The sequence below is a fragment of the Apodemus sylvaticus genome, chromosome 7, assembly GCF_947179515.1.
Source record: "Apodemus sylvaticus chromosome 7, mApoSyl1.1, whole genome shotgun sequence".
Lineage (NCBI taxonomy): Eukaryota > Metazoa > Chordata > Mammalia > Rodentia > Muridae > Apodemus > Apodemus sylvaticus.
In genome coordinates, this window is record NC_067478.1 from 88,450,426 (window position 1) to 88,461,404 (window position 10,979).

The following is a 10,979-nucleotide window of genomic DNA, read 5'->3' on the forward strand; positions in this document are numbered from 1 at the left end:
CTTGACAACCACTGTTCCCCGTGACTAGCGTACTCTTCCTCTTTCTTCTGGTTTTCCCCACTCGTTTCCTTAGGGTTGGCTTAGGCACTGGTTTCTCCAGGAACGCCTCCTTTATCCAAGTCTGGGTCCAGTGTCCCTTCTGTTGGGGTCCCTGATTCCCTCAATACTCTCCCACCAGTGTCTGCTGTTTAGCCACATCTTCACTCCTCTCTCTCTCTTTCTGGAGTCTAAAGTACTTGAAGGCACAAGGCCTTCCTTTGAACCCAAGGACCCTAGGATGTGATAAATAGCCTAAGTGGGGGTTTGGGGGTGGAGTGTTTCAAAGCCAACACCACGCAGAACTCAAGGGGCTGCACGCGCTCTGGTTTTGTCCCAAGACTTCCTGTGTCACCCCCCTGTACAAGCCAACTGGAGCTGGGCAGAACTGGGCTGAGACGCGCTCAGCTAGCCCCTTAGTGTGAACAGCCAGCAATGTGGTCTGCTCAGTCGTAGCCTCCCCTCAAGTCTCCCCAAATCAACCAGCTCTTCTTCCCAGTGCCTCTCTGGGAGTAGATCGACCTGATTCTAGCTAAAACCATAGATGTGCTAATAGGAGGGGAAAAAATGAATAAGGGTCGAGAGTCAGACAATTGGTGGCAACGAGATGAACATAGATTAATGACGTGGACCTTGCTCTGGTCTCCTCAGCCTGGGCTGGAGAAGGTTCGTGGTTGATACCCATTAAAGGGCTTAATGAAATAATTATAATTCACACCCCAGAGCATCAAAGAATCAATACTGGGGAACTTTGAGCCACTCTGGGGGTGGCACCCCACTGCCTTCACAGTTCAGCTCAGCAGGCAGAGCGAGGAGAAGGAAATGCAGTTGACATGAAAGTTGCATTAAAAGAGGGCAATAATAGATTAAAAGCTGCCGGGACCCTGGTGACTGGACGTCGATATCCTTTACTCCCTGCCTTGCCCCAATTCTGCCCCCTCCGTGCACTATTAGCCCAGATCGATGGGCTGTCAATTGACATCACCGGCTACAGCATTAATGCGAGCTCACAAAGGAAGCCCAACCTTATATTATCACTTCTCTCTATTCCAAATTACCACGTAATGCAGACCGCGGGCAGCCTGTGACATGTTAACACTATACACGATTTGTTGGGATTGGACTAAACATTTCACGGCTATAGATTTCATCAGAGACTTGATGACAGAAATAAACTGCCATCCACGGGGAAATCACTGGAAATAATAGAATTAGGCATTGTTTGGGAATCCGGAGGGACAATGGAGGGGTGACGAAATAGGAAAGAAAAAGAGCCCTACCGCTGGCAGCCTGCTGTGGGGGCAGCTCCAGAGAAAGAGTGCAGTTAAAAGACCTTACACTCCAGCTCACTGAAGAACAGGTATTTGGATTTTGTCCTAGGGTTCCTTTTCTGGTTTTGCACAAGAACTGGGAAGATTCTTTCCCTGTGACAACCTGGAATGTGATGGCTGTGGGTTGAACTGTCACTGAATTCTAATCCCAGAACCTCAGGGAATGACTTTCCAAATTTGCAAGCAGGGTGCTTACAGAGCTGACTGGAAAACTAATGTTTAAGATTGTGCTTATAAAAGGCTAGATTTACACAGACAAGCACAGCAGGGCAGCCAGGTGACAGGAGTCAGAAGATTCCCTCCCTGGCAAGCATGGCTCTTGTCAAAATGTTGATTTCAACTGGGCAGTGGTGGTGCACGCCTGTAATCCCAGCACTCTGGGAGGCAGAGGCAGGCGGATTTCTGAGTTCAAGGCCAGCCTGGTCTACAGAGTGAGTTCCAGGACAGCCAGGGCTATACAGAGAAACCCTGTCTCGAGAAAAAAAAATAAAATAAAAAAAAGAGGAAAATGTTGATTTCAGACTTTCAGTGTCTACACTGGAGACAGTAAGTCTGTTGTTTTGAAGTACCTGTGTGTGTTTGGTGTTTTTTATGGCCCTTAGGAAATAGAGTTTCCTCATAGCTAATGATAGCCCATTTACTGAGCCCTTTCCCAAGTCAGCTGCAGGGCTAAATGGTTTGCACACTGGCTCACCTCATTCCCGAGTATCCAAAGGTCGCGTATTATAACCTCCACTTCTCAGGTAGTTCCTGAAAAAGTAATCTGTTCAGTGTTGCACAATGGTAGAGGGCACAGCAGGTCTCGGGACAGAAACCCAAGAAATAGCAAAGCAACAAAAAGCTTCTATTGAACTTCCCAAGGTTCTTCCAATTGACTCCTTGCTTGCAGCTGGCCTTCAAGTCTCAAGTGTCTAGAATCTCCTGAAAGTGGAAACTATTTGGTTTGAATTGAGCCCCAATGCATCAAAACATCAAATAGCCTCACCCTTGCATTCCTACTGCCTCTACCCCCTAAATGCTAGATTACAGGCAGGAGGCCCAGCCCCTACTCTTACATACTTATAAGAAAACACTTTCACTTCTATTTCTTCTCCATCTTCCCAACAACTCTAACAGTTCTCTCCCATTTGTTCTTCCCTGCCTACAGCAACTTGGTGGAAAATGTTAAGACCATGTGTTGTATGTAAGGGAGTTGGAGCCAAAACCCACAGCAATAATGGTATAGGGTTTTGTTGACTACATTGCTTTGTATTGTTCTGTGAATATAAATATACCACCCCCAAAGCAGATGGTATATGAACAGTTATAGCTCTCATCTTAGAGTGCTAGAGCCAAGCCTGACCTTGAACTCACTATACAATTAAAGATGACCCTGAACTTCAGATTCTTTCCTTTTCCCCTCCCAAGTGCCACCATATAGCCATGTAGCACACCAAGTTTTGTGTGGTGCTGAGACTGGATCCTGCTGGTTAAGCATTACCTACCTCCTGAGCTAAAGCCACAGTGCCCAAAGTCTTGCCAAGTATCAGCTCAGAAGTGAGCATAGGTTCAAAGGTTACATAAAAGACTGGAATTCCTTGACCATACTCAGACATGAATGTTTGGCTTTGGGCTGGTCTATCAGTAGCTACTACCTCTGCCATGCTGCCAATAAGCAAATGGCACGTGTTCCAGTGGGGCATGGTGTCTCATACTGTTAATCCCAACACTCAGGAGGCAGAGGCAGGAGTTGCTCTGAGTTTGAGGGCTATGCAGAGAAACCCTACCTTGAAAAACCAAAAAAAGAAATACTCCAATAGCTTTCCCAAAGACCCTGGCAGTTGCATTATAATTATCTACTGCCATCTGCTGGACAAAGATGTCCCAAGTCAGTGCACACCTTTGTAAAGCTGGTCTTCCCACATAAAGGTGCTATACTTCACCTATAAGCCTAGATAGAGCCTTGAATTCAGGTATCATTACACTGAAATACTGTACTGCTGTTGAGAGCTTTATTGCTATGGCTCATAGCAAAAGTATTTCCCCTTATTAGTTTAAAAGTAGTTGGTTACTTGTGAATGCACTAAAAATGCATTTTAAATTTTAAGGCCGGGCACGCCTGTAATCCCAGCACTCTGGGAGGCAGAGGCAGGCAGATTTGAGTTCGAGGCCAGCCTGGTCTACAGAGTTGAGTTCCAGGACAGCCAGGGCTAGAGAAACCATCTTGAAAAAACAAATTGTTTAAGAGACTGGCTTGGTAGTGAATATAAGTACTTTCCAGGCAAGCCAGAAACCAGTTTAAACAGCCAGGAATAAGGTCATGCTTATCTACAGAGTACTTTTACCTTCCTTGGAAAACTGGACTTATGGATTAAAATGAATGCAGTGGTCTTCCTAGTTTCACAACTTGAAATACTTTCTCTAACCCAAGGCTTTCTGCTTTAATCCTGGTTTTTAATATCTTATTTTGTATTCAATATGCATATCTTCTGCCACCTACAGGAATTTAGGACTAGACCCTAGGCCACAAAGAGCCAATACAGCAAAATCAGTTCCTCTCAACCATTTTGTGCTAAACAGTTTTTATATATAGCCCAGGTTTGACTTACCCACATATAGCGACAAGGGGGCTGGTGTGTGCTAGCAAGCCTGCCTTCAGCCCCTAAAATCCATGGGAAGATCTATTCTGACCTCCAAGTTGGGTGCCCACACACCTTATTATGGAAAACCCTTAAATGTTATCAGACCCAGAGGAACAGCAACCACCTTGGGTTTCATATTAAACCCTTGCACTTAAGTTCTAAGAAAATCCTTGGGATTTTCCCCAGCTTACATTACACTACTGTAATGTACTGATAGTACATGCCTTGTCCCAGCAGAGGGATCTCTTCTAGATACCCAGCAACACAAAACTAGGGACATTACAGTACATACAGGACTCTCAGCACTTCTAACACTAGATGCAAAGCTTAACACTGGATGTCAACTTGTGGCTAATCTAACTTCCCAAAGCAACTATTAACTACAGCAAGCTACCAAGGCTTTGCTGCATGTGTGCAGACCTCTGTAACAAAGCTAACCACTAGATGGCAGCTCAACACTAAATTAGATTGATGGTTAATCCCCAAAGTTTAATTACTGTTTATAGGTAAAATAGGACAGCCTTCATAGCTTAACTAGCACCCCCACCTTTGTTCCTTTAGCTTGCTGTGTTATCCAGTTTGAAAACCACCCCTAAAGCTTGTTTCTTTGCCATTCAATCCCATTAGTGCTTCCTGACAGTGGTGGCTCTCTCCCAGTTCTTGAGAGCAGCAGTTGACAGTCACACTAGTGTTTATATTTAACTCAGTCAGGACAACTGTATGGTGCCAATTTAAATAGTTTTATTATTCCATGTTACTTTGTTGTTTTGGGGTCCCTGTGGAACAATGCTACACCCTCTACTTGGACTGACTTAATCCACCTCTTCAATGGTGGGGCCTGAAGAAGCACCACCAGATGGAGGAGCTCCACCACCAGGGAAGCCACCAGGCATTCCTCCAGGCATGCCACCAGCACTCTGGTACAGCTTAGTAATGATAGGGTTGCAGACTTTCTCCAGTTCTTTCTGCTGATGCTCAAATTCTTCCTTCTCTGCAGTCTAAGAAGAGAAAAAAAACAAATTACTTTTTCTGGAGATGACAACTAAACCTACATATTATAAAGAACCCTTAGCTATTTAGTCACTCAGACATCCAAGGAAGGTAACTGCCAACACTACCATTCTGGTGGAAACCGCGAATGTTTGGACCATTCATCATAGTGACCCCTCTACTACTTCCCCTTATTGGCAAGAGCACATACCTGGTTCTTATCCAGCCAGCTGATGATTTCATTGCACTTGTCAAGAATCTTTTGTTTGTCCTCATCGTTGATCTTGCCTTGAAGTTTCTCATCTTCAACAGTTGCTTTCATGTTGAAGGCATATGACTCCAGAGAGTTCTTGGAGGAAACCTTATCTCTCTGCTTCTCATCCTCAGCTTTGTACTTCTCTGCTTCTTGGACCATGCGCTCAATATCCTCCTTACTCAAGCGGCCTGATAAAAGTTACAAAATCATGAGGCTGCATTGTTAAAGGTAATGACATTGTTCTATGCAGAGTAGCAAGTGCATGCACTTACCCTTGTCGTTGGTGATGGTGATCTTGTTCTCCTTTCCTGTGCTCTTATCTACAGCAGAAACATTGAGGATGCCATTGGCATCAATGTCAAAAGTAACCTCAATCTGAGGAACCCCACGGGGTGCTGGAGGGATGCCTGTGAGCTCGAACTTTCCAAGCAGGTTGTTGTCCTTGGTCATGGCCCTTTCACCTTCATACACCTTTTAAGAACCAAGAAAAATAAGACAAATTAAGATTTAGAACCCACTACTGTGGCTTAAGCTCAATTTGGGGAAGATTGTCGCTCAGACATCCAAGGAAGGAACTAGCCAACACAGTATTTCTGGTGGAAACTACGAATGGTTTAGGAATCCATCATCACAGCGAGAATCTTTCCTGGGTTTTCTATACAAACTACACAAAATTCTAGAACACACCTGAATGAGTACACCTGGCTGGTTGTCAGAGTAGGTGGTGAAAGTCTGCGTCTGCTTGGTGGGGATGGTGGTGTTACGCTTGATGAGGACAGTCATGACTCCGCCAGCAGTTTCAATACCAAGGGAGAGAGGAGTGACATCCAAGAGCAGCAAATCCTGAACATTCTCAGACTTGTCTCCAGATAGAATGGCTGCCTGGACAGCTACAAAAAAGCAGAAATAATTGTTAGGAACAACTCACTTAACTTCAATCACTTAAACATGTTATTTCATTCGCTCAGACATCCAAGGAAGGAACTAGCCAACACAATTATTTCTGGTGGAAACTACGAATGGTTTTGGAATCCATCATCACAGCGAGTCTTACAGGACTTGTTGAGCCTGTAATAACTATGTAAATGACTATGTAAAGACTGATTTACCTGCACCATAGGCCACAGCTTCATCGGGGTTAATGCTCTTGTTCAGTTCTTTTCCGTTGAAGAAGTCCTGCAGAAGCTTCTGAATCTTGGGGATTCTGGTAGAACCACCCACCAAGACAATATCATGGATCTGTGACTTGTCTAGTTTGGCATCTCGAAGGGCCTTCTCTACAGGGTCCAGTGTGCCACGGAACAGGTCAGCATTCAATTCCTCAAATCGAGCCCGGGTAATGGAGGTATAGAAGTCAATTCCCTCATAGAGAGAATCAATCTCAATACTGGCCTGGGTGCTGGAGGAGAGGGTGCGCTTGGCACGCTCACAGGCTGTGCGGAGACGCCGGACAGCTCTCTTGTTCTCGCTGATGTCCTTCTTGTGCTTTCGCTTAAATTCAGCAATGAAATGGTTGACCATTCGGTTGTCGAAATCTTCTCCACCCAAGTGTGTGTCTCCAGCTGTTGATTTGACTTCAAAAATTCCATCCTCAATAGTGAGGATTGACACATCAAAAGTGCCACCTCCCAAGTCAAAAATCAGCACATTCCTTTCAGCTCCCACCTGTCAATAAAAGATATTCTTAGCTCAGGCATGTTTCTGGCACATTAACCCTAACCAAAAATCATACTTGAAAACACCTACCTTCTTATCTAAGCCATACGCAATAGCAGCAGCCGTTGGTTCATTGATAATTCGAAGTACATTGAGGCCAGCAATAGTTCCAGCATCTTTTGTTGCCTGTCGCTGAGAGTCATTGAAGTAAGCTGGCACTGTGACCACAGCATTGGTAACAGTCTAGAAAACACAATGAATAATTGCACAATTGTATGGCTGCCAAAATTCCAGCGCTGATCAGGTTTTTTACTAAAATTAAAGGTAAAGCCCATGTTGTAATTGACCCTGTTAAAAAAACTACCCACCTTTCCGAGATATGCTTCTGCAATCTCCTTCATTTTTGTCAGAACCATTGAGGACACCTCCTCTGGGTAGAAACTTTTCATCTCCCCTTTGTATTCCACTTGGACCTTGGGCCTGCCTGCGTCATTCACCACCATGAAGGGCCAGTGCTTCATATCAGATTGAACAACAGCATCATCAAACCTACGCCCGATCAGACGTTTGGCATCTGTAAAAGGGTAAATGTCCCTCATTACACACTTTGCGACTATCACTGCAAAAAATACCCGAACGATGACCATCTGGTCTAGGGCAGTGCAAACTCTGGTGCAGGAAGCCAAGGGCCATATTTAATACCTTGTAGCCCTGCATTGTCAAATCTAAACAGTTGCCAATAATTTCTGGCCGCAGTATGGTCGACAGCCTGTTTCTCCATCCCAGATGCCTGCCACCAAGCCCTTTTCATCGCACACCAACAGCACAAAGATCCTGGCGACTTACCAAACACCGTGTTGGTGGGGTTCATTGCGACCTGATTCTTGGCCGCATCCCCAATTAATCGTTCTGTGTCGGTGAAAGCAACATAGCTTGGCGTGGTGCGGTTGCCCTGGTCATTGGCAATGATTTCCACCTTTCCATGCTGGAAGACACCCACGCAGGAGTAGGTGGTGCCAAGATCAATGCCAACTGCAGGTCCCTTAGACATGGTGACTGGAAGGGATTAAAAAAAGCTGGAGTCACTTCACGGTTCCCAGACTGCAGTGCGGCCCAGACCTATCACCTGAAGGCGCGCTGACGGCTTATGGCAGCACTGCTGCAATCCGGGTGGCTGTGCCAGGCTTGGCACACGGACCTCCCGAGGCTCAAGGAACCATCTGTCCTAAAGGTCTGCGACAATGGCTGAGCACGTGGCCACCTCCGAGCGCCCCCCACCCCCCAGGGCCGCGCACTGCGGGAGCCCGGATGGCCTTTCCCAATTACTGAGCCCCCCGCAATATGGACGCCGGACAGATAACCTCTCCTTTTAAGCGAGCCTCAGACGGGATAAAAGGTGCCCAGGCGCCTGCCGCTCCCCTCCCCCGCCATGCGGCGCCTCAAGGCCATGGCGGCGCCGCCCTGACTCAGCCCATCCTCCCCTTCAGCTGCAGCCTCGGTCTGCGGCGGCTGCGGCCTAAGCCGCACCCTGCCGCCTAAGTTCTCCCCCACAACTCCTGCACTACCCCGGGCGCCCAACACCGGAGCGCCATGCCTTACCTTGCGTGTAGGCCCGGCTGTGCTGACGACGAGACCACACAAGCGATTGAGAGCTGCCTCCGCGTTCAATGAGACCGGTTTCCGCCCGCTTCACTGTCTCTTATACCCTGTCTTAGAACCTTCCAGAAGGGTTCCGCCCCATCCCGCTGCCAATCATAGCTCCTTAGCCAATGGACGGCCAGGTTCCTCTTACTGCACTAATGAAGAGCCAGGACGCTCTCCTAGGACCCGCCTCCGCCCCGCCCCACCTCGCGATGACGCACGACCGCAGCGTTCTGGAACTTTCACGCCCGCCCCCACTCTCGGAACGGCCCGGGGGGAAAGGGGAGGGCCGGGTGCAGAGAGCCCGCGCGCGGGAGTCCTCTGTCACTCAGAGCCGGTGGGGGAGGGGAGAGGGTCGGCCGCGAGTACGCTTGCGCGACTGGTCCGCGCAGGCGGGAGGGAGCGGAAGGATGTCGGGGGAGGAGGGCGGGTACTTTCGTAACGGACCAATGGCAGCAGTGTTCGGCTTGATCCGTACCTCTTGAGACCCTCGGCGGCCTGAAAGAAGAGCCTGAGGGAGGGGGGAGTCCGGGAAGAGAAGACGGAAGTGGGGCGAGGACAAAATGGCTGCGAAGGTTGTTGCGCCCCTCCCCCACCGGGCCCTCCGTCCTTCTCCCGAAGTCCGGCGGTTTCGCGGCCTCAGGCTTCGTCCGCCTTACGGTTTCTGAGCCTGACACTCAGGAGCACCGCAGGCTTGTTGTTTCGTGGCGCCTCGCTTGTGGGAGGCTGGGCCTCCGTGTGATCTCCCTTGCTGTCCCCCTACCCAGCAAAATGGGACCCGTCGATCCCGCAGCGTGGAGGCTCGATATGCCTGACTTGTCACCTGTCCCCGGGGTCCCCCGTTTGAGATCCTCTGTGAAATGGCCCAGTCCTCTTCGCTGACCCCCGAGCCGAGCGCCCCTCCCCACCTCCGGACCCGGACAGCGTGGCCTCTCTGCCCACCCCCAGACTTATCAGTTTATGGAATAAATGTCCGAAAGGATAAAGATTTTTCCCCCTTGTGGGTGAGCTAGGCCTTGGCAATCCACGTTTCCGGCAGCCCTGTGTCCTTGATTGAGTGATCTCGACCTTTTATTTTCAGTAACATGAGGTAATGTCTCTCCTGACTTGACTTTTACCAAAAATTAAACGCCCGACCGAGCAGAGTCCTTGAAAACGTGACTGAGCCAAAGGCCGGAGCCGGTGCTAGGACTAAGAAACCGCATTGCTTGGAGGCAGGGCGTTCTGGGGCCTGGTCGCACCCAGCCGGTCTCTCTAGCACTTTCCACGAGTCCTTTCAAATAGGCAGGGAGTGCAGCTATTTATTGGTTAGATCGGTTGTTTGCTTTTTTTTTTTTTTTTTTAAGAATACTGAAGCAGCTTTTACTTGTAGCGTTTAAATTGGAAGGTCTCCAGACCATGTGAAGAAAGCTAGCAGAAGACCGGGGACTCTTTGTCCTTGTCAAAAGCTAGTAATCACTAAGACAAAGTCATAATTTTTTTTTCTGGTATTTGTATCTTGGGAGGATGTTGGCTTGGAGTTCATGGAAGGATGTACTCGTTTATCTGTTACATTTTGAGAAGTTCGTTTTAATGCAGTGCTTTCCATGCGAACATCAATCGTACATTGCATGTAAAGTGCTTTTTTTTTTTTACAGCATTTGATTATCAAAGAAATTTTCTAATATGTGTTAGCCCCATATTAGCAACCTGAGGAAAAGTGAGACACAGAGACATTACTTGTAGGAATAGACACAACTGATTTTTCTTGAAAACACCCCCTCCACTTTTTTTTAAAGCTAAGGTTTAACTGGGTGTGGTTGCAGCAGTTCAAGCTTTTAGCACTCAGGAGAAGAGGGATCAAAAGTTCTGCCAGACAGAAGTTGGGATATATGAGACTGTCAATCTGTAAATAAAATTTTAAACATTTGCAGCCTGAGTCTGTTTCTCAAGCGTTCCTTTCTGGGAGGTGGGTGGTGCAGGCCTGTGACCCTTGCTACTCCAGAGTCTAAAACAGGAAGAAAGCTCAAGGCCGGGCTGGCCTGCCCTGCCCTAATCAAAGGTTTGCCTGAGCAACTCAGTGAAACCCAGTCTCAAAATAAGTCAAATTGAGGCAGGATGGGAAGACAGGAAATGCTGGGGCTAGAGAAGGGGAAAGAAAGCAGCCCCTCCCCTGGCAACTGAAGCCTCTTGCCAGTGGAAAACAGGAATTACGGCAAATTAACTCCTTAGCACCCTTCTACCTTCCCAGCCTAGAACCTGCAATCCTCTAGGACTCTCTCCGAAAACCCCGTTCTTGGGGAGACGACTTTACTAATTCTGGTGCAATCTTAGTGGCTCCAGACTTCATTTTATCAGATGACAATTCCAGCCGAGGCGTCTCATGAGCCAACCTATAATCTTGCTTATCAAGAGACGGAAAGGGAGGGATGGGAAAGTTCAGGACTTGCAGGACAGGGGGTTATAGAT

The 10,979-nt window shown here is 47.8% G+C and overlaps 1 protein-coding gene and 2 non-coding genes across 3 annotated transcripts; all 3 read right to left on the reverse strand.

Moving 5' to 3' along the window:
- Positions 1-4,709: 4,709 nt before the first annotated feature.
- Positions 4,710-8,604, reverse strand: Hspa8 (heat shock protein family A (Hsp70) member 8). Its single transcript, XM_052188623.1, has 9 exons — positions 8,490-8,604; positions 7,737-7,946; positions 7,259-7,464; positions 6,981-7,133; positions 6,344-6,899; positions 5,922-6,124; positions 5,507-5,705; positions 5,190-5,422; positions 4,710-4,986 (listed from the first exon to the last, which is right to left on the reverse strand). Exons 2-9 carry the CDS (start codon positions 7,939-7,941, stop codon positions 4,801-4,803), a joined length of 1,941 nt encoding a protein of 646 aa, XP_052044583.1. The 5' UTR covers positions 7,942-7,946; positions 8,490-8,604; the 3' UTR covers positions 4,710-4,800.
- On the reverse strand, positions 5,786-5,871 carry LOC127690439 (small nucleolar RNA SNORD14). The gene has a single exon (XR_007979127.1). It is a non-coding gene; the product is annotated as a small nucleolar RNA SNORD14 (small nucleolar RNA).
- Positions 6,195-6,281, reverse strand: LOC127690438 (small nucleolar RNA SNORD14). The gene has a single exon (XR_007979126.1). It is a non-coding gene; the product is annotated as a small nucleolar RNA SNORD14 (small nucleolar RNA).
- Positions 8,605-10,979: the final 2,375 nt, after the last annotated feature.